Source organism: Pongo pygmaeus, chromosome 13 (genome assembly GCF_028885625.2).
Source record: "Pongo pygmaeus isolate AG05252 chromosome 13, NHGRI_mPonPyg2-v2.0_pri, whole genome shotgun sequence".
Taxonomy (NCBI): Eukaryota; Metazoa; Chordata; class Mammalia; order Primates; family Hominidae; genus Pongo; species Pongo pygmaeus.
This window is the reverse complement of record NC_072386.2, coordinates 54,569,862-54,594,930: the sequence shown is the minus strand read 5'-3', so window position 1 is coordinate 54,594,930 and position 25,069 is coordinate 54,569,862. Positions and strand designations below refer to the sequence as shown.

At 35.3% G+C, this 25,069-nt stretch overlaps 1 protein-coding gene across 10 annotated transcripts in view; it reads right to left on the bottom strand.

Moving 5' to 3' along the window:
- Positions 1-25,069, bottom strand: part of RFX3 (regulatory factor X3) — a 321,175-nt gene that overhangs the window by 110,720 nt on the left and 185,386 nt on the right. For all 10 annotated transcript variants that reach the window (XM_063649555.1, XM_063649556.1, XM_063649557.1 and 7 more), the window contains 2 exons: positions 24,849-24,946; positions 6,973-7,231 (listed from right to left, as the gene is read on the bottom strand). In XM_063649555.1, the coding sequence (XP_063505625.1) occupies positions 6,973-7,231; positions 24,849-24,946 (357 nt within the window). The remainder of the gene's footprint in view (positions 1-6,972; positions 7,232-24,848; positions 24,947-25,069) is intronic.

The window sequence follows — 25,069 nt, the reverse complement described above, 5'->3', positions numbered from 1 at the left end:
CTTTTTGAGTCTAACATTGACTCATATGTCACTCATAGACTACAATGTATTAATATTTTAATCTGTAGCAATGCATTTCATATTTTATCTGGATTATCTAATTTTTATAAGTGAAGCATTAAGTTGGTGGAGGTTTTTTCTTTAAAAATTATGTTAGTTTCAAACTAGTAACTTAACGTGAAACTTGACTTGTAAACCTAAGGAAGGATCAAGCAAAAGATATATAAGAGGTTGCCTGAGGTACAGGTTACTTTAATATTTACAAGTAGAATTTATGAGCATCATTAAACTTTGCTTATCTAGATCTTGTATGACATAGAATCTAGCTTTTTCTGGCATGTTACCCATACACCTGTGTTCTAAAATGCTGTTTCAAATATGAAGTAGCTAAAAAATAAAATAATTCATTATATTTTGCTTTAAAATTCAGAGGAATTCACTGGCTATGCTCAGGAGAGAATGAAGGACCCTGTGATTCTCTTTGTCTTAACCTGCTAGTTTATCAAGATTTCTAGGAGCGGAATGTCTTATAGCCCTAATGGTAAAATTACTGCCTCTAGATCTTATCAGCTTCGAGGCTGGAGCAGTGTGGAACTGACTGACAGCTGAATGGAATACAGATGAAGTGATGGAGACTACAAGTCATTCAAAGTCCCATTTTATTAAATGCTTTGAAAATGAGGCCCAGAACCTTCAGTCAATTTATGATTTAGTGTAGGAAACAGACGGTTCATGGTACTCTGTCTGAGGAGTTTCATTTGAGGGACTGAGTTGGCCTAGGGAAAAAGGGACACAGGAAAACAGAAAAAGCTAAGATAATGGTGATACATGTTTCTGCCAAAATAAGTGGACAGAGTCTTTTTTTTTTTTACAAATATTGAGGCTAATTGTAAAACTTAGTAAATTATTTTAAATAGAAATTACTGTTTTGTCACATAAAATAAGAACTGTGACTTATGCATAATTTATGCATACTTCTAACTTAAAATTTCTTCTAAGCATATCTTCATATATGATAATTAAACAGAAATGTTCATCTCATGTGACTATATTGCTTTTCTGTCTCGATGTAGTCATAACCAATAATCCAATATTATTTCAACATTTTTTCCTCTGGTAAGATAGATGGGCAATTCAGCTCCTTCTAATATAATCATTTCCCTTAAATATAAAGAAGTCCTTCGTGTACTAATATGAAACAAAAAGTCTCCAAGACATATTGTTAGGTGAAAAAAAGCAAGATGCGGCATTTTTCTTACCATTTGTGTAAAAAAAATGAAAAAGAGAGGGAGTGAACAAATATATATTCTGCTTGAATATTCTGCTAGAATATTGTTAGAATAATACTTAAAAAACTTGGTGGCAGGGAGTGGTGGCTCATGCCTGTAATCCCAGCACTTTGGGAGGTTGAGGTGGGCAGATCACCTGAGGTCAGGAGTTTGAGACCAGCGTGGCAAACATGGTGAAACACCGTCTCTACTAAAAATACAAAAAATTAGCCGAGCATGGTGGTGGACACCTGTAATCCCAGCAACAAGGGAGGCTGAGGTGGGAGAATCGCTTGAACACAGGAGGTGGAGGTTGCAGTGAGCTGAGATCATGCCACTGCACTCCAGCCTGGGTGGCAGAGCAAGACTCCATCTAAAAAAAAATCAAAAATCAATAAATAAAAAAATAAGAGAAAACTTGGTAATATTGGTTGCCTCTAAGGATGAGAATTGGGAAACGGGTGAGAGAGACTCATGCACTTTCTTATATCTTTTGAATGAGCAACTTAAGAATGTATAACTAATTCATATAAATAAATTAAAATTTTAAAATCAAACACATGGCCATTGGTAACATAGCAGCAAAAGAATAAGAAGGTAAAATTATTTTGGAGAGCTAAACATATTTATCCTCTTAGAAAAAGCATTCCCTTACACCAAATTCATAAACATGCCAAGCCAAGAATAAATAAATAAAAGAACTCACAATTCTTAAACGAATTCTTAACTTTCTATTAATTATATAAACTAGGCCAAACTTTTACTTATATAGCAGCAGATGGACTTTCAAATTTTCCTCCAAATAATTAAATAAATTATAATATTTTACATTAATCAAAAGAGGTGGAAATATGAACAATATTAATTTCAAGATATTTTTCTTGTGCCTCTTGGGTGAGATCTAATTTTAGCAACAGCCCATTTAAATGTATATACATAAAGGTATAAAAATTAGCTTTCATATCATGGTCTCAAAACTGATTAACGTAATCTTAAGTATTAAGAAGAATTTAAAAAACTCCATACATAACCATCTAATTATAAGAATAAAAATATTATTTTATGTAAGAGTGAGTAAATAAGGCTTTTTAAAGCAAGTTGGTAATTATTGCATACTCTGGTGTAAGATAAATTATGTTGTGATGAGCACCAAAAAAAATCATGAACTACATTCACAAATTTTTAATCTTCAAGTGAAAAGTATGTTCAGGTTTCAAAACTCTAAAATTCTATAAATGATGTGATTATATAGAAAAATAATCATGAAAAATACATTAGAATTTCAAATGAATAAAAGCAGAGGGAAATATTTTGTTGATATAGTTAGAAGACAGATGTATAATGAGTTAAGAATTATGACTGTAGCCAATTCTTCTACCTTAATGTCCATGTGCTACTAAAATATTAACAATAAACAGATCCCTAACATATTCAGGTCGCAACTTAGCTGAACACATATCCAGTGATGATTCAATAAAAATGTTATAAAATCTTTCTGAAAATTGTTATTTAATATTATCCGCAGGAAATGCCTTTTAAATGTATGTGTATGTATTTATGTAAGTAAAAGCATAGATGTATATATCTATATACATATATATAATTATACACACATGGACCATATAAAAGGAAACAGTAAATCAAAGGAGAAATAGTATTTTGACTAAATTTGAGTATTAGTAGTTGATATAATATATTCATCATATAAAATTTAATTTGTTACCAAATTAGCAAATGCTGACTTTATAAACTTTTATTTTAAGTTCAGGGGTATTTGTGCAGGATGGGCAGGTTTGTTACATAAATAAATGTGTGGCATGGGGATTTATTGTACCAATTATTTCATCACCTAGGTACTAAGCCTATTATTCATTATTTTTCCTGATCCTCTCCCTCCTGCCACCCTCTACCCTCCTCTAACGCCCAGTGTACGCTGTTCCCCTCTATGTGTCCATGTATTCTCATCATTTAGCTTCCACTTATAAGTGAGAACACGCAGTATTTGGTTTTCTGTTCCTGCATTAGTTTGCTAAGGAAAATGGCTTCCAGCACCATCCATGTTCCTGCAAAGGACATGATCTCGTTCTTTGTTAAGGGTGCATAGTATTCCATGGTGTATATGCACCGTATTTTCTTTATCCAGTCTATCACTGGCAATTATCACCATCAAGGCAATTATTCTAAGGACTGGGGCAGAAAACTTTGCCATAGGAACTGGGTAAAAGTGTTTGCTTTGTGCTGTTTCCAAGTACCCAAACATAGCTAGTTTTACATCAACTGAATTAACTGACTATGCATTACACTTACTGATAGCCCCCTAAGGAGTGACCCAACGGACTATTTCTCAGTCAAGAATTTCGGCCACAGTATAGGCTACTATTGCACAGTAGGCTGCATCAGTCATTCTATAGGTTGTATGTCGAACACTAAAGAACAGTTAGAAAAACTGAACTTATATGGTACAGATGGGCTCAATGTTTGGAAAGAAATGGCTTGAGTCTTGACCAACAAATCTTTAAAGACTGTGTTCATATACAATCTTTTGTATGATTCTACAGTAAAAGAAAAATATACATAAATGCAATTAAATCCCATTTAATGACATGGCATCTCCTAAAAAAAAAAAAAATCTTGATTTTTAGGAGTGAGAACAACCAAAAATCTATGGTTAGCATTTCTAACATTTGGCAAGAGGCAGATGATATGAAATCTTAAATAGGTTTCACGGCACTTAAACTTTGTTAATTTTACTATAGTAACACATGTGAAACCGTAAACTGAGAATCACAACCTCACTGTGAGTCAAGCAGATCTTCAGTAGAATTGAGAAGGGGATTTAAGTCAAATATACTTTTCAATAATTAATTCAAGGTAATACAATAAAAACTAGCAGAAGTATATTTAGACGAGTACCGCACTATCAATCAATATGGGCTTGGTGAGATCACTTTGTGATTTTTCCATACAAAAGTTACCTTTTTTAAAATTTTTATACTTCTTTTGTTAAAAAGGAAAATTTTCTTATTTAAAAAAACGCAAAACAAAAAAAAGAAAAAAAATCACCTTAGAATTTTTATCCTTAACAAAACAACCTCAAATATGAATATTTTTAGTATAAAATTAATAAATACAACTGATATTATAAATTGGCATTTTGTAAAAGTTTTCAACTATTCCCAGTTTTTATAATTCACTTATCTGTTTAATTTACCAGTTAGTATAATAAAAATCACACATCAAATTTGTATAATGGATAACTTAAGGAATAATGCCACCTTTCATACCTACATACCTGCATAGAAAGTGTATCCCTTATCAAAAAAAAATAGAAGAAGAAGAATCAAACTATAAAGGTTAGCAATGCAACTGTATTTACATGAGCTGGATTAAACAATTTGGTTAATTTAGTGAGAGAGCAAGTAAATTTAGTAAACCCACATCCAGTTGATGAGGATGTTAAACAGGTATCAGAATCAGCATGAAGGCAAGTAAGAATACCTAGAGGAGGTGAGGTAGGAAAGGAATAGGGTTTCAAAGGATGGTATGTTAGGATAAGACAGGGTGGATGAAATGAAAGTGGGAAAGGTAAATTTTGCCCCGTTTTTCAGTTTTCCTAAGGCCTTGATAAGTGGTATTTTCCTTTCACTGAAAATAATTTTCTAGGTGGCCTATAGGAGGAGTGCTAGGTGGCCTATAGGAGGAGTGCTATATACTACTGCCACCTTTTTCTATCTCTTTTCTTTTTATGTTGAAGATATAGTTACTTTTACATCTAGAAGATTTTATAATTCCTTTGTAAATCTAATGGTGCTAAAGCTAGGAGGAAACTAGGAAATCATTTAGTCCAACTAACCCCTTATTTTATTGATAGGGGAACTGAGATCCAGAAAAGCTATGGTTTATTAGTAGCAATCCCCTTGTAATCTACATAAATATACTGATGTGACTAAAAGTTTTAAAATACTGCATTTAATATTATTAAAAGGAAGAGACAACAAATACACATAAGAAATGCTACAAAATTACAAAGAAAAAAATTACAAAAAGGAACTCTCCGCTCAGAACAGCTAGTCATCTGTTCTGATGTTAGTAACAAATAGTGAATTAAAATAAAGAGTGTTTTAAAAATAAATTAGGGAAAAGGCACTGAATGATGAAAGTATGAACACATGGAATTACTACAAATACACAAAGTATATACAAAGTACTTACCAAGCACATATAATATCCTGGAGAAAATCCATAAAATGAGAAATATAAAGCTTCTCATATTACTATTTTCTCCCCAATTTATTTCTATCTCCATTTCATTGCAAGAACAAACTATATGATGAAATGATAAAATGGGATACATCTCCTTAATTCAAATCCCCAGCACCCTTTTATATGTCATACTTAGAAAATCTATTTCATTGCTGCTTTAGCTATGTGGTTCTAAATGACCATTCTCATATGCTTGGTAGAGGTGAAAAGCAGAAGTTCAGGCTACAGAGTTTGATGATATCAAATTCTGCAAAACTTTCTATGACTATTTCTATTACATCATTTCAGTACACTAAAATACATTGTGTTGGCCGGGTTCAGTGGCTCACATGCCTGTAATCCCAGCACTTTGGGAGGCTGAGGAGGGTGGGTTACCAAAGGTCAGGAGTTCGAGACCAGCCTGGCCAGCATGGTGAAACTCCATCTCTACTAAAAAATACAAAAATTAGCCAGGCCTGGTGGCATGTGGCGTAGTCCCAGCCACTTGGGAGGCTGAGGAAAGAGAATCACTTGAACCCAGAAGGCAGAGGTTGCAGTGAGCTGAGATTGCACTATTGCACTCCAGCCTGGGCCAGAGTAAGACTCCATCTCAAAAAAAAAAAAAAAAAAAAAAAAAACAAACAATAACCCACTGTGTTAAAATAAATATATCTATTAAATTTAACTTAAATATGTATGCTCCTAAGATACTGTTTGCTCATATCTATGATCAGCGCCAACACAAATATTTTTCATCTGAATCACCTATAGTAATGCTTTCTAAAGTATCTCTCTGGTGGAATGCAACACGAATTTACATATGGCACATGGGTAAACATTTTTAACTTTACTATTTAAATATTGATTTCAATATGTATTAGGAAAAAATTACACACAATTTTCTATTTTAAAAGTGAGTCAACTTGGAAGACATACTAAGTTAATAATAATACAGGTGACATGAGAATATGGCAAAACTTACATGTCTAAGGTTTGGGATGCTGGCTTACATAATGTAACTTCTCTGGGGATGAGCTAGCATAAATATTATTGTTGAAAGATGTGAAAATTCCAAGCTAAATTATATTTTACTCTCTGTATTACTGCCTGGCTTTTATCTCATAAAGTAACCATAATATGAAAGTGAGTTCTTTCTATATAAATTTAAGATATTTTACTGATGGAAGACAGCTTATTAAAACCAGCAGTTTAATGAGTAAAACTCACCTTTCTAATTGCCAGTAAAATTAAAAACTCTAATTCACCTGATTAGAGGGCATATGTATCAGTAACATTCTGCATAATACTACATATACTACATTCTGCAAACTATCAATACTAAAACTATCCAACACATTCTTGCCCCAGTCCCATCTGTGTTGTTCTTTTCCCTCTATAAAAGGAAATGTTCATTAGAGACTACTAAAAGCTAAACTAAACTACTAAAAATTCAAATACTTACTGTCGCAGGGGAGGCCCGAGTTGTGTGTGTCACTGAGTGACCAGAATTCTCCATTGAGTTGCCGATCAGATAGGTTCCTCCAGAGCTGCTGATGAGTTGTCCTCCTGTGACGCCCATCTGAATCCCACCAGTGCCCACCATACTGTGGGATGAGACCACGGTAGTCACCTGGGCGGAACTCCCTTGAGTATCAAAGTAATTCCCTCCAGTATTTTGGCTGTACATCTGTGTCTCTGTGTAAGGATACGTTGTTGTTCGGCTTTAGAAGAAGAAGAAAAAAGAAATTTACTAACTTATTTATGTCATCTTATTATTTTTTTTCTAATATGAATGTAATTGAAATATATTGGTTGGCTTAGCCTTTGCAACATGGCAAGTTTTGCATTTTGTACAAAACTTCATTCCCAGAAACAGTTCGATTTACTTTTCAAATTAAGGGTCCACTCATTTAAATAAGTACCTCAACCAGTTTCTGTACTACAGAGATTTTGCCCTCTCCTGGTGCCTACCTCCAGCATATAAATAAGCTTGGCTCTCTTCCCTCCAAGAAATCTTGCCGAACAACTTCAATTGCTTATAAAATGTACTACAAATCCTAGTTTTAGAAAAGCTGGAACCTGGAATAAGTAGGAGTAGTGTGAGTAGTTGACTTAGCTCCTACTTAGCTAATACTCAGACAACTTAACATTCCTGGGTGACATCCAATAAACCTCCATGACTAAAGGAGCTAGCATGGATCTCTTTCTTACCCTCCATAAGGATCTTAAGCAAATAGTTTACTCACCCTGGACCCTAAGTCCCTCCCTCATATCTCTCTTTCCCTTCACACTTAAGCTCCTCCTTTATAAGATGACTATTCCAACTCTTCATGTCCTCACTTTCCACTTTCCAACAACTACAGTCAAGCTTCTACCCTTAGCCTTTCATTAGAACTGCTTTTAATAAGGTCACTTGTGACCACAGTTAAATACCAAGCTAAAAGACTCCTGTCAATCCTTATCTCTTGTGACCTATCTATAGTATGACACTGTTGGCCACTCCATGTTACCCTTTCCCTCCCTTTTCTGTTCTGATTAAGCTTATTTGATTCATCTATTTTTATTTTCAATTGACTATAACTTCAATTTTAAGAGGATCTTTTTAACTTTTTATTTTAAAATACTAAGTTCTCAAGAAGTTACAATAAATATATATAGAACAGGTTTTAAACATTCAAATACAAAATTGAAATTCCCAGTTCTTTTGCTATTATCTTCAATGCCACCTCCTAAAGCTAGCCATTCCTGAGAGTTTGGTGTACACGTTTTCAGATCTGTCCTATACGTATCTTAAGGCCTGGATGTCTTAACCTCTTTTGTCCCTTAGTTTCTATGGCCCTTCTTTTCCACTTTTTACTTTTTACCATAACCTCTCAAGACCCTTTTGGAATCTCCAATTTTTCTAGCACATCAAATATTAATATTTTTCTGAGTTTTCCATTTTGAGCTCTTATTTTTATTTAGATCAAAGACCTTTACCACATAAAGTACTGTATTACCATATACATGCTCTTAGTAAACAATCTTACATAAGTTGGTATCACTGCTCTCTTTACTTCCTAGTTATACTTTAAGAATATTAAATCTGGGTTTCTAACAGCCAAGTGGTCATCACTACTCAGGACTCCCATGAAATATGGGAGGCTGTGTAAAATTTAACATATGATGAGATTCCTTTCCTCTCTTGTTCTTTCTTCCACACTTCCACTTCTCAGTAGAGGGCAGCACCACCATCCTCAGCTTTGGAAATTATTGCTTACTCTTCCCTCTGACTGGCATGAGTTGCTGAGTCCTGTCAATTTTATCTTCTAAATAATTTTCCAATTCTCTTTTCCATTATCATACACACTACCTTAATTCACAATGTTCTCTATTATACAGGCTGAGAATACCTTATCAACAATGCTTGGGACCACAAGTGTTTTGGATTTTTTCAGATTTTGGAATATTTTCATATATAAAATGAGAGATCTTGGGGATAGGACCCATATCTAAATATGAAATTCAATTATGTTTCATATACATCTTATACACGTAGTCTGAAGGTAATTTTATAAAATATTTTAAATAATTTTGTGCATGACACCAAGTTTGTATATATTGAACCATCAGAAAGCAAAGATGCCACTATCTTATGTTGGTGCTCAAAAACTTTCAAATTTTGGAGCATTTCAGATTTTGGAGTTTGCATTAGGGATGATCAACCTGTAATTGCCTTCCAGTGGATTTTCCCTTCTCTAATCAGTTGCTCTTGCAATCTAGCTCCAACTTTGCTCCCAGGAGAATTTTCTATAATGCAAATATAAAAATGAAACTGCTTAAAAACCTTTCCATGATTCTCTCTTGCCTTCAGAAAAAAGTTCAAAACTCTTGTCCACTTTACAAAAATCATCAGGGGGTCATGCCTACATAATCTTGAGACTTGGTATTAGCCATGTTATCAAATGCTCTCTTCACTCACATCATATTGATCATTTTTCTGGTCCTGCCAAAGTGCCATTTTCTCTTGCCTTTCTGCTTCACTACATAAGGATTCCTCTGCCTGAAAGGTCTTTTCATTTTTTTCCACCTCCCTGCCTTTGTCCTAATCATCCTTAAGCTTTCAACAGAAGCCCCTTATCTCAAAATTATTTTCTGCATCCTTTGCCCTCTATGGCCACTCCTCACAGGACTGTTATGTTTTATGCTCTGTACTTTCCCAACATCCTTTGAATTCCTGAAACATAACTCTCGATGTGTTGTTAATTTCCTCAAGTCTTCCTACTCCCATCAGTACTCTCAACACTTAACACAGTTGCTGGTACATAGCTGGCACACTAATCAGTCAACAAATAAAAATATTTAAAAGTATGGTAGACATAATAGCCAGTTTCATAAATTTCTGTATCACAAATCTTTTATTTTGTTAAAACATGAGAAATTATGCTAAACTACTCCAAGATTTTTGATTAATTTAAAGCAAGTACTTTTAATCCATTATAAATTATACTTGTAATTTACAATATATATTTTAGTAAAGTAATAAGAGTGTTCTGAAAGTATTCCACACTGGGTAAAGAGCCCTTTCCAGAAAGAGCCACAGCAAATCCAGGTAAAAATTTTAGTCTGGGGTGATGATAGAAACAAATTCATAGAAAATGTTTTTTGTTTTTTGTTTTCAGATAGAAAAATGTCACTTAAAATACACATACCATTCTTCTCATCACTGCTATATTCCCCAACTGGAAATCTCATTTGTTTCTTTATTTACATGTTTATTTAATAAAATAAAACAGCCACATTGGTTTCAAATTTAGATAAAATGAGAAATGAGGTCATTTTAATTTTTGTCTACCGAATATGACAGTGGCCCCACTTAACTGTGCTTAAAATAGCACAATCTGATGTTGATATTTAAGTATAGTCAAATAAGCTGTACAAATAGATATAGAACAATAAATACTTTGACAGATGCAGGACATGGTGCCCCCTTTCCTTTTCATCATCCAAGCAGGATGATTCAGGATGCCCCCTACTAGTAAGTAGATTTCTCAAATAAAACATAATATAGCTAAATATAGCTAATATTTATTGACCATTTACTATGCAGCAGACACTATTCTATGTGCTTTTTAGGCATTAGCTCATTAAATTTTCATAAACTCCATGAGGTAGGTGTTGTTATATTAATAATTCCTATTTCGCATACAAGGTGAATAACTGAAGTTTGGATTGGTTAAATTACTTAGTCTAAAGCACAGAGCTGATGAATCACGGATCTGGAATCTAAACTTAATGTATATTCTCAACCATTGTGTCAAAAAAAAGGAACATAACTTTTTATTTCTGTCAATGATATATGTCAACAACTACTAAGGAATAGCTTAACAAGTGGAATAGGGACCATATGAACTTCCTGTTGCTATTTGAGATTTCCTTACAGCTTACTTTACTATTTTCTAGCACTACACTATTCCCCATTATTACCCAGAATGAGGCCTGTAGATGATGTACTTGCAATTGTAAAGAAGCCATGGAAAAGGCAGGGCCATTTCAGAAGATACTTACCACTTCAGATTGGAATTTTAGATGTTCTGTGATCATGGAAGTTGCTACCTCATCATAAGAAAAACATCCCAAGGGATCACTGCAGCTTTTGGGCCTGCCCTCTTTGTATCATTACACTCAGTAAAGAACAGTAATGCAAATAAATGCATCACAGATATACAAAATCTCTATATAGCCCTCAAAGTCAGTTCATAAGCTAAAAAATGACCAAAGAAGAGGAGAAGGGATAAAGTCACCAAAGAGTGTGCCTAATCCATAAACTATCCCCATTACTCCATCGTGCGACTGTGGAGACGGCTTGGCTATTCTATAAACACACACTGGGGTAAAGAGTAGCAATTTTTAGGGAGAAAAAGCACACAATTATATTAAGGAATGAAGTGTGATAAATTGTCTGAATTTGGCTTTGACAAAAATACACTTGCAGTTGGAAATGGGGGAGACTTTCAAACACTGGGTTGAGTAATACAGGCTGATTATAATATCCTTAGCTGGGCCAGGCACGGTGGCTCACGCCCATAATCCCAGAACTTTGGGAGGCTGAGATGGGTGGATCACCTGAGGTCAGTAGTTCGAGACCAGCCTGGCTAACACGGTGAAACCCCGTCTTTACTAAAAAATTACAAAAAATTAGCCAGGCATGGTGGCACGCACCTGTAATCCCAGCTATTGAAGCTGAGGCAGGAGAATCGCTTGAACCTGGGAGGTGGAGGTTGCAGTGAGCCAAGGTCACACCACTGCACTCCAGCCTGGGCAACAGAGCGAGACTCCATCTCAAAAAATAATAATAATAAAATAATAATAAAAATATTCTTAGCCATTGTGCCTTAAAGGTAAGAAGGCAAGCATGAAGCCACTTGTTGGAGTCCCTGGAGCCAAAGCCAGAGTCACGCACAAGTAACAGGTAACTCCTAAAGGTTTTTTCCATGACTAAATACTTTAGGCTCCTGAATAAATACTTAAAAATTTATTTTAAAAAAGAAGCACCAACAGCAAAAATAAACAGTTCTTTTTTAGGTACTAGAAATAGACTCTCTAATTCTGATATCTCAGATCAGCTCATCTTTTATATTGTATACTGAATATATTCTTCATATGAGTTACTGCTTGCACACTATTTTCTCCAGAAATTTCCTAAACATATGTTCAAGAAAACGACTCAATTTTTGGCATATCAGATTGAAAGCAGCTAACTATTTCTGGACTGTACATTCCTGAAATAGATAAATCCCCAAGCAATTCTGTGCACATTTAAATGATACTGCTGTGTTCATTTTGTTTGTTCTGTATTGATTACCATAGACTAAGTCATGAAAATAATGTCATATTATTTCTAAAGCAGAAGAGAACTCCTTCCATTGTTCTGCATATGTATCCAGTAATGAATGTGAACACATCGATATGTGTATACTTGCCGACAGAAGCTTCTTCATAGCTGACTCTATTATAAGGTTCTATGTAAATGTCAGGACTCTGATTCATTGAATTCAGTAATTTAGTGCCATTTGTCTCCCATCATGCCTTAGCATATACCTTGGCTAAGGATGACCCTGAATATTCCCTACTTACTTATTCACTAGGATGATTATGGCAATTTATCTTAGCTATAACCAATTTTTTTCTGTTTTCTTTATCTTCAGGTGTCTTATCCACAATTCCAGATACTCAGTATCTCTAAATTCTTTATTTTGTATTTTACCAAGATTTTGAATGTCCTCCAACCAATAAGCTTGTCACTATAAAATCAAGCAATGGCATGAAAGTGATACATTAAGGAAATAAAATAGCTTGTAAATCTCATACCATAAATTGTATTATAAAGATAGAATATAGATATGGTGACCATTATCTTACATGGGTACAACATTTTATTGCTTTTAGGCTACTCTGCATACATTCTTCTAACAAATATTTAATTAGCATCTATTCTGGCACCTACAATAAAAGGAACAACACAGACATGACCTCTACTGTTACTAGGGCTACGTAACACAAGGAGAAAGTGGGCAAAAATAAGAAAGAAAATAAGATAATTAGAAGTTTTCCTCATTCCCATGAAAGCAAAAAAAATACAATATAAAAGTAGAATAAATAAGAGAGAGCATACTAGATAGGATAGTTAAGGAATGTTATCCCTGAAAGCCAGATTTTTTTTTAGATTGAAACTAAAAGATGAAAAGGAGTCAGCTCTATGGAAAACAGGAAGAATAATATTTTAGGAAGACAGTACAAAAACTCATAACATAGCACACAACACAGGAAAGATCCTAATATTTAGAAGGAAATTAGAAGTCTGAAGTATTTTAGATATAACAAATGAGAAAGCTGTTAGAAAGAAATGAGGTTAAAGTAGGTAAAAACTAAACATGCATGCAGTGTAAACAATTTTCTTGACTGCAGTCCATGATCCAGTAGCGGGTCATGAAATTAATTTTAATAGGTCACAACAGCATTTAAAAAAGAGACCAGACTAGACTAGAAAACATCAGTGCTTATTACACTTAATGAGAATAAGAATCATTTTTTGAAATTTTGTTTTTATCATAAGAGAATATACACATAAATGATGTATGTGTGAATGCCTGGGTATGTATGTATGTACTTACCAGAGTATGAAATGTATGCCTAACTTTCTCACGGTGGATGATAGTTTTAAAAGCTTAAAAGCCACTGTTATAGACTATTGTAAGAAGTTTGGATTTTGATTTGGGCTGGGATAGTGGTAAAGGTCTTATGGGTAGGAGGAGGTAGGGCAATGTTCTAGCCAGAGAGACAACCTACAAAGTCCTGAGGCCAAAGAGGTAAAAATATACCATGAGAAAATGGAGTTGCAATCAGGGCCCGTGACTGAGATGGGCCATGTAAGATGATTCTGAAACCTGTGAATTAGATACAATAATAAGAGGTGATCTGATTGGAAGCTTGCTCAGTGTAGTGAGGGCATTATATGTCTGATTGAACTAGACTGAGGAAACAACTAAAGGCAGCCAGAATGAGCAACTTCTTAGAAAAGTTTGAGAGCACAAGAGGTGCATTTGGAAACCAGGGACAAATGTTTTTAAGAGACAGGGGGATATATTATCTTCCTTAATCTACATGAAGTTAATCATACAGGTTAGAAGTTGTTACCCCACTTTTATAGAGGGGAAAGTAAGATGTGAGGAGGTAAGAACACTTGCTCTGAGGATGACACTGAGAGCGAAATGATGAAGGAAGACTGGAACTCTGGTCTGGGTATGTCCCAGTCCAGTGCTCTTTCTGTTATGCTACCTCTGTTTGAAATGTGTACACACTTCCAAGTAAATTGGATTTAAAGAGGAATGGCAAATTAAAATTTTCTTAGAAAACTCGTTATATGATTGAGGAAATTAGGCATATGTTTTGGAGCAGGATAAAAACTGGCCCTACATTTTTTGGTTTTTGTTTTTATTTCTAAGGACTTGGAGGAGAAAGTAATATTTGGCTTTTGGAGAAATCTAGTAAAGATTTTACTTCTTGCTGTAGAATTTTCTTGTTTTTTCAGAAAATTTCCCATGAATCCACACACTCCTTACCAAAATTAATTGACCAGGAAAACTATTTCAGTCAATATTCAAACAAACAGTAAGAAGGTTGGACGCTCTTTTCTTCTCATTATTAATTACTTTTTAAATTACTTTTAAGCCCAGTGGTGCAGATTCTTTTCCAATTAAATTTATATATTAACCTCAAAGTGTCAAATGGGTAAGAGTGGAACATGCTCCAGTTGAAGGGGGACACAGATGATGGAGCAGAGTCTGTTTCTCTCTTTCCTTCCCAATACAGCCACCTCTGTGCCTCTCCTCCACCTTAGAACTCCAGGGCTCCACAGAACACAAACAACCAGTGATTAATTGATTGATTAATCAATTAATTAATTGAGTAATTTCCTCAGTCTAGTTCAATCAGACATATAATGCCCTCCCTACACTGAGCAAGCTTCCAATCAGATCACCTCTTATTATTGTATCTAATTCACAGGTTTCAGAATCATCTTACATGGCCCATCTCAGTCATGGGCCCTGATTGCAACTCCATTTTCTCATGGTGTATTTTTACCTCTCTGGCCTCAGGACTTTGTAGGTTGTCTCTCTGGCTAGAACACTGCCCTACCTCCTCCTACCCATAAGGCCTTTACCACCGTTAATTAATTAATCGATTGATTAATCAATCGATTAATTAATTGGTTGTCAGGGAACACAGACAACCAATAATTAATTGAGTGATTCTGTCAGTTGATCAACAGATAATTATTGAGTATGTCTCAAGCACCATATTTTGTAACAGATAAAACAGCATATAAAGCATAGCAAAGTTACTACCCACAAAGGTTTTAAAATTCTTTAATTCAAAGGAACTACTAATATCCTAAATACTTATTCAACAATTTTAAGCTTTGTGATTTATGGCCAGAAAGACCTATAGCCTATATCCCTGCCTAGGAATCTAGTCCATTTTTATCATGTTGAAGATTCATTGAAGTAGAGATACTTACAGGAATTTTGGTTTGTTATACAGCATCTGAACTCTCTATGTTCGTACAATTTCTTAACTTGTGAATGTTGGTGGGAGACAAATCCCATTTCCAAATATAATAGCTCAGAAAGCCAGGTACTGGCTTTTCCAACCTCCCTTACAAACAAGCTAAAGGAAATCATCTTAGGACTCAAATAACCACGTGGACTTGCTCTAAATAAGGAGCTAGGGGCACAAAGCAATGGAAATGGTGACACATAGTGAGAGACATGTCATGTTTACAGTGGCAGTAGGGCCAGGATACAAGATCAGTATCCAGGGGTAGCAATGGCAGACAGTGTTTGGGATGGCTGCAGTGGTGTGGTGTCTGTACTGCACTATCTGTGCTACGGTTTTGTGCATGGTCTGGCTGCTGCCTGACATCACTTGTGCCTGCCTGTTTCCAGCTCGATTCTCCAGACTTCCTGGAAATTCTGTGAGTCACAAATATCTTTCAAAAAATTCTGTCTTAAATAGGCCAGAGTTGGTTTCTGTTGCTTGAAACCAAGAACCTCTGCCTTAAACAGTTTCAAATTATGGAGTTTTTACATGGGCCACCAAAGCCCTGCAAAGAAGTAGCTACATTATTGGGAATCTTCAACAAAGTGCATATACATATGTAAAATCTGTGCCTGGACCGCATGCACTACTTATTTACTTATTTGAGTTTCAAAACAGATATTCTCAAGACTGAATATCTGAATATTCATCAGACTGAAGGCAGAGGATACACCAGAAAGATGACATGTCTGTTTTGTGGAAGACACCAAAAGGAAAACAGTACTTCAGAAAGGAATTCAAGTGACCTGATATTAAACCTCTCCTTATTACATAAGAATAAAAAACAATAGGTTAAATATAAAGTAATAAATACTACTGAATATCACTAATAAAACATTTGCTTTCACTTATATTCAAAAGACAAACTTATTTCTTCTAACTTCAACTGCTATAACAAAAAGTAAAAAATAAAAAGCATTTATTCAGCCATTGCTACACCTACTGGGGAGGAAATGCAAGAATAAATGTTAAAAGTCAGTAATACTTCTTGTAATAACTTACTGAGTTTTCTCCTTCATGTGTAGTATTTTCATTACTATGTATGTTGACAATGTACAGCGTATTGGAATCATTTATACCATCCTATGATTATTTTGTAAGGATCTGCACATCTTTACTTAGCATTTAAATTCTTTATTTCTGTATGGTAGAACAGTGGTTCTCACACTTTTAATGTGCATCAGAATCACCCGGAGTGCCCGTCGCAACACAGAGAGCTAGGTCCCACCCCTAAAGTTCCTAATTCTGTAGAACTGGAGTGGGCACCAAAAGCTAGCATTTCTAACAAGTTCTCAGTTGATGTGAATGCTGCTGGTCTGGGGAATACACTTTGAGAACCACTGTACTCGTTGATACTACAATTATGAAACCTGATTTTCACAGGAATGAAAGGGAAAAGGTGTTTTAAAATTTATTCTAGGCCAGGTGCGGTGGCTCACGCCTGTAATCCCAACACTTTGGGAGGCAAAGACAGGCAGATCACAAGGTCAGGAGTTCGAGACCACCTTGGCCAACATGAAGAAACCCTGTCTCTACTAAAAAACACAAAAATTAGCTGGGCGTGGTGGTGTGCGGCTGTAGTCCCACCTACTCAGGAGGCCGAGGCAGGAGAATTGCTTGAACCCGGGAGGCAGAGGTTGCAGTGAGCTGAGATCGCACCACTGCACTCCAGCCTGGGCGACAGAGCAAGACTCCATCTCAAAAATAAAATAAAATAATTCTTTTAGCCTACTTGAGTTTAAAAAAAAAAAACCCAAAGTCTACTGTTATAAAAAGGAATTTTATATTCTGTGGCAGTTGCTCATGATAACATTACCAAAATTTCCAGGGCTATAATGGTTTTTGAAGCATACCAAAAAGATATACATAGTCAGTACATATATGAGTCACTTGCCCTGACAACAGAGGTCAGGGAAATAAATATGGACTGAAATCAATTTTGGCAGAAATGGCATTATAAAAGATTTGATTTGAAGTCACTGATAAAAATTTATAAACAAGAAAAACCAAGTAACCATACACATATACGTTAAGTCTCAAAAGTTTTTCACCAGAGGAAAAAACACAACAAAACAAACAAGAAAGCTGTGTGAATGCCACATCAGCAGCATCTCAATTCAGTTTCATTCATTTTTTCCCTGTGTACTTAAAGCCACCAAGTAGTCGGCTCCTGTCTCACCGATCATTCAATGCTAATCTTTAATTCATTCAACAAATATAGATTGAGCAGCTATCATGGGCCACTGTTCTAGGTATTAGACAGAGAACAGGATGTAAAAAAACCAGGTCCCCGCCCACATGAAGCTTACATTCTAGTGGGGGAGAGATAAGTGATCAGTTAAGAATGAAATAAAAATGAAATAAAAGAGGATACAAACAAATGGAAGAACATTCCATGCTCATGGGTAGGAAGAATCAATATCGTGAAAATGGCCATACTGCCCAAGGTCATTTATAGATTCAATGCCATCCCCATCAAGCTACCAATGACTTTCTTCACAGAATTCGAAAAAACTACTTTAAAGTTCATATGGAACCAAAAAAGAGCCCACATTGCCAAGTCAATCCTAAGCCAAAAGAACAAAGCTGGAGGCATCACGCTACCTGACTTCAAACTATACTATAAGGCTACAGTAACCAAAACAGCATGGTACTGGCACCATAACAGAGATATAGACCACTGGAACAGAACAGAGCCCTCAGAAATAATGCCGCACATCTACAACCATCTGATCTTTGACAAACCTGACAAAAACAAGAAATGGGGAAAGGATTCCCTATTTAATAAATGGTGCTGGGAAAACTGGCTAGCCATATGTAGAAAGCTGAAACTGGATCCCTTCCTTACACCTTATGCAAAAATTAATTCAAGATGGATTAAAGACTTAAATGTTAGACTTAAAACCATAAAAACCCTAGAAGAAAACCTAGGCAATACCATTCAGGACATAAGCATGGGCAAGGACTTCATGTCTAAAACACCAAAAGCAATGGCAACAAAAGCCAAAATTGACAAATGGGATCTAATAAAACTAAAGAGCTTCTGCACAGCAAAAGAAACTACCATCAGAGTGAACAGGCAACCTACAGAATGGGAGAAAATTTTTACAATCTACTCATCTGACAAAGGGCTAATATCCAGAATCTACAATGAACTCAAACAAATTTACAAGAAAAAAACAACCCCATCAAAAAGTGGGCGAAGGACATGAACAGACACTTCTCAAAAGAAGACATTTATGTAGCCAAAAGACACATGAAAAAATGCTCATCATCACTGGCCATCAGAGAAATGCAAATCAAAACCACAATGAGATACCATCTCACACCAGTTAGAATGGCAATCATTAAAAAGTCAGGAAACAACAGGTGCTGGAGAGGATGTGGAGAAATAGGAACACTTTTACTCTGTTGGTGGGACTGTAAACTAGTTCAACCATTGTGGAAGTCAGTGTGGCGATTCCTCAGGGATCTAGAACTAGAAATGCCATTTGACCCAGCCATCCCATTACTGGGCACAATAGCAAAGACGTGGAACCAACCCAAATGTCCAACAACGATAGACTGGATTAAGAAAATGTGGCACATACACACCATGGAATACTATGCAGCCATAAAAATGATGAGTTCACATCCTTTGTAGGGACATGGATGAAACTGGAAATCATCATTCTCAGCAAACTATCGCAAGGACAAAAAACCAAACACTGCATGTTCTCACTCATAGGTGGGAATTGAACAATGAGAACACATGGACACAGAAAGGGGAACATCACACTCTGGGGACTCTTGTGGGGTGGGGGGAGGGGGGAGGGATAGCATTAGGAGATATACCTAATGCTAAATGACGAGTTAATGGGTGCAGCACACCAACATGGCACATGTATACATATGTAACTAACCTGCACATTGTACACATGTACCCTAAAACTTAAAGTATAACAATAAAATAAAAAAAAAAGATTTAACAACTGAAGGTCATCAATGACCTTGATAAGGGCAATTGTATTGTAATGTGGAGAAGCAAGCAAGCTTGCAAGGGGCTGAAGAGCATGTGGTCAGCAGTATCTCAATTCAGTTTCATTCATTTTATCCCTGGTACTTAAAGCCACCAAGTAGTCAGCTCCTGTCTCACCCATCATTAAATGCCAATCTTTATTTAATTCATTCAGCAAATATAGATTGAGCACCGATCATGGGCCATTGTTTTAGGTATTAGAGAGAGAACAGGGTGCCCTTCCATGGTCTTTTCCACATAAGGGCAGTCCTCTCTCCAAGAGACATTTCTATGTAACCAGCCATATACAGTTACTGAAATCTAAATGGCAAGTGGATTCACAAATCAACTCCTATACCAGTCAGAATGTGTACACACGTAGAAGCACAGATGAAGAAAGCACCTCTGCATCTCAATTACAGAATTCCATGTAACCATTTCTCTTAAGGAGACAACATTTGAATAATAAGAAGAAAGCATAATTTCACCTGCAAATACTGAAATTTCATATTCCACTTATAGAGGAAGAAAAGAGATTGAAGAAATATTCCTTTTAAGGTTCCTTATTAGTCATTGAAAGTGTATGGGAAAATAATTAGATGACTTCAAAAATGCATTAATACATGATTTTCAAGAGATGACTATAGGTATAGTACTTTAAAAATGGATTTTAAATTATTCAATGTCAACATATATTAGTGTACCATTTCCCAAAGCATAACATGTGATTTTATTAGATATTACTCAGGTACAAGTATTCTGTGGTTCTATGCATTTCTATAGGACTTTTCAGAGCTTTTAAAAGGATAACAGGAATTGAGGGTTCTCAAGAGAAAGTGAATCACACAGTGTTTCACTGCTTGTGTAACCACAGAACTCTTAAGGGACTAATGTATAATGGATCATGGTATGAGAAGTTATGTACTGGAGTTGAGAAATCTATAATCTAAACACGAAGACTACTAGAACAGATATCTATACAATGCATACTTTTGCATTTTAAAACACTGATTATCTCTAAAGAGTGGGCAAGTTTCAAAGAGTGGTTTATATAAGAAAATCCTTTAAAATAAAGATTTCTTAATTTGACCATAATACAGCATGATGTCTCTATTTCCACTTCGACTAGCATGATGTAGGAGCGAGTGGGGGAAGTATGAGTCAAAAAAGAGTGGGGGAAGAAAAAAATCATTTTATTTAAAAAAAAACTTCTTAGCTAAACCAAGAAATTTCCATTGAAATGAACTCTCTCTACATGGTATGCAATGTTTCCAAGCAGGTTTAATCATAGTATCCTAATTGATTAAATATCATAAGTAGTAAGAATTTATAGAAATAAAGATGATGATCAAGCCTTTGGGAAATCTTGGAAAAACTACTGCAAGGAAATACACAAATGGTGTAGCATGGGTTCCCACAGAAGCAAGGATAAAATAAACAGGGGCAAAAGTAAATTAAATTATCTTGTCCCTTGAGCAAAAAGCTACTCTATTCCAACACACAGTGCTGTAAAGCAGTCTCAGTTGTTTAATTGAAATGTACACTCACTCACTAACCCACACTGTTAAGCCTGTTATGCTGGCAGTAATTGTCCATATTCACAGGGAGAATCAGGTAAACACTTTAGTATCATCAAATTATAATGATTACACATTTTCATAAGTGACGACACATATCTGTGAGAGCTGTCATCACTTCTTGAGTGAGTCCCCATGCATTATGGCTACATGACATGGGGACGCTGGTGACAAGAGCATTAGCGAACTTACTAAGCATGCACAGGTTGTAGGGCCGTGTACTGGGTGCTCAAAAGTTCATGATAAAGATCAGAGTCCCTATGTTCTGGAAGTATCATTAGCAAAAAGCATTTATTATCACACAGAAGTGGGACTCTGACTGTGATCCAAGTCAGGGATCAAACACTAACTTGCTGTTAATTCAGTGTGGTAGAAAAGAAGAATATGGAATATTCTTTCCTAACATACATGGAAGTGTGCCAAATAAAAAGAAGTCATAGAAAGACCCTAAAATGAACATTAGAGACAAAAATTGTAATAGTCAAATGTCAGCACTACAAAATTACAGAAAGACTGAAATAGCTTATGCTGAAAAAAATTTTCTAGTCCTATTTGAGAAAAAATATTCATGGTCGCTAGTTGCTAAAATTTTGAGTATAATTCATGGCAACACAATGACATTTCCTTATTAAGTATAAAAATGATGCTACAGAACCTTTAGTCAAAAATTATCCTTGATAGTAATGAAAGGTTTTTAAAGATATATCTTCTCCCTCTTGACCAAAAGTGCACATTTGTGACATTACTGGCTAGAGTTGAGGATACAATTTGAGTCCACACAGACCAGATCAAAGCTAATTGGACTTTGTGACAAATGACCTCATGACCTAGACCTCATTAGTCATGATCTAACCAGCTGAGCTAGTGGGCCATAGAAAATACATGTTAGCACTAGATATTTGCTTTGAATCATTTCTGCACTTAAATGGGTCCTATAGTTTTAAAGAACCTACCTTACAAATGCTGTTTTTCTAAGGTTTTATGAATGAATGAATTCATTCAACTCATGTTTACCAATTATGTGGAAGACCCTCATATCAGTAGTAAAGCAGTTTAAAAATGCACAAGACAATATGCAGAATTTAGAATCATAAGTAGTAGCAAAAAATGTAAACAAATAATGAGTGCATAATTTTACAGCAATAACTAATGTTTATTGAGTGCTTCCTATTCTTTAGATGATACATAAAGCACTTTTGATAAACTGAGGTTACAGGTTAAGTATCCTATATCCAAAATGCTTGGAACAAGCAGTGTTTCGAATTTTTTATTTTTTCACATTTTGAAATATTTGCATTATATACTTACCAGTTGAGCATCCTTAAGCTGAAAATCTAAAATCTGAAATGCATGATGAGTATTTCCCTTGAGCATTATGTTGGTGCTCAAAAAGTTTCAGATTTGGGAGTATTTTGGATTTCAGATTTTCGGCTCAACTGGTACTCCATTTCATACATAAAAGACTAATCTCTCCACCTTAGCTGGGACCAGTACAAAATGAGAAATAACTGTGATAGGTACTATACAATTAACTCTCTCAATACCCATTTCAACTGCCCTTTTCCCTTGTCACATTCTACCACAACAGACATGAAAGCTACAAACTCCCATTCTCACATTCCCCTGCAGGTGACCATTACTACTTGTCACAGACAAAGATGAAATGACAACTGACAACTGGGTGACCTCTAGCAGTGTCTAGAAAGCCATTTACTTTCCCTGAGAGCATAAAGGTCAAAGTGGCAGGCGTCTTTTTCATTTGGTATAAATGCCAACAGTAGTTTAAGTTTATGTTGAAGATTCCAAAATCATGCTCCAGGGGGCCCTGGACCTATACAACAAATAAGTAGAGTGAAAAACATTCACAGTGTGTCTAAAATATGTAAAGAGGTATAGATTTAACAAGGTAACAGAAATTTACTGACTTTATTATGTGCCAATCACCTAAGCAAATGTTAATAAAACAAAATGCCAAGTTCCCATTCAGGGACAGTTCTTCCTACTATGGGAAACATAAACAAGCATTCACAGTACAATGCTGTAAGTAAAAGTCAGGGGATAATGTTGCCCTTTATACGGGAAGGATAAGCTAACTGCAGAGAAGGAGAGTCAGGGTCCATGTCACAAAGAAGGGAGTGACATGTCTGTCTATAAAGATCACACTAGACTGGGTTTAGGGAGACTGGGAGGAAAGGAGAGAAGACAGAGAATGCTATTTCAGCAGAGAAAACGACATGTCCAAAAACATAGAAGTATGAAAGGGAAATATTTGGGGAAAAATGCACAAAGTTGGTTATGCCTAGAAGGTACAAAATAAGGCTAGGGAGGTAGGAATGCGGAGAATGCCAGTGTGGAAAGTTAGATTTTATTTTATAGATAATGGAGGTAGTGTTAGGCAGTAGTGATGTGGGTAGATTCAGCGACCAAATATAGTAAGAAAAGAAAGAAGTCAGAGTCAATGAAAAGCTTCCAGTTTTGTATCATCTATTATTGTACCAGGCTCTGTATTAGGTACTTTAAATATATTTCCTTGTATCCTTGCAAAAACTCAGCAAGAGTGAGATTATTCTCCTTCCACTTCCATGGTAACAATAACAAAAAGCTCAGAATATTTAAGTACATTGGTCACAATTATAAAACGAATACAAAGTTAACCAGAATTCTGTTTTTAGTTATAATAGTAATAGATAACAACAACTGAACTCACATGTCATGCATACTTCTGGTGTTAAGAGTTATTACAGTAATGAATAAAAACAAAAAAAGTCCTGCCTTCATGGAACTTATAGGTTGACATCACGGAAATAAATGAAATCACTCAAGGAAAGAGCAGATGTAGTAAGAATAAAGACAGCAGAGTTTATCATCCTGGAGTATACCAACACTGATGGGAGGTGGGCAGAACAGTCAGTGAGAGAACCTGAATTCATTTTAAGTTAACCGAGGAAGCCAACGGGTTGCAAACAAAAAACCCAATTTGGAAACAATCCTTGCGACTTACAATAATTCTTAGTTCCTTTATTTATAATAACATTCTCCCTCTTATTCCAAAGTAGCTAAGAAGCCCAAATAAAATAAATTTACAAATTTATATTATTGTTGATGCAAAAGAGATAAGCTGGTTTCGGGCAGGGGGCAGGTTTAGATAGGAAAGTAAGATTTATTATCAGACATTTTTATGTGGAATATCTTATTTTCAAAATGTTCAAAAATCCCAAACTCCTAATATATTAGTTTTATATCCATTTACATGCGAATACATCACATAAAAATTGCCCTCATATATAAAAACAAAAAGCATAGAGTTTAGAAGCTATCATTAAAATATAGTTATCACTAACAAGGAGTATATACATTTTTTCTCTACATAGGAAGAACTATTAAAGGGCATAAGACTTTTAATAATTTAAAATATCCTATGGGGTTAAGGGAAAGGAAAATGAGAGCATATTCTTAATAAATATAGACAAAAGCTCTAAACATCAGCTTAATTTCAATAACTCTGTTCTAGTAGAAAATTACTTTGAAAACAAGGAAACAATCTGGGAATAGTGGGAGGTGTTCAAAAGTACATTATTTTTCTCTGAATGGGGGAATTAAAAAGACTTCCACATATAAACTTACATTGCTCCATTGGTATAGACAGTATCGCTTCCTTCCACATACTGCACCTGAGCTGGATAGACATGTTGTACCTGCTGCACAGTCTGTACCTGCTGTACCTGAAAAACAAGTATTAGGACCTTGGTAAGAGGTAGGTATGATAGGAAGAATACAGAGCATTAGATCTACCTCAAAGGTTTCTCTGGTATTATTGATAAATTTGAGAATGACTGATAAGAAAA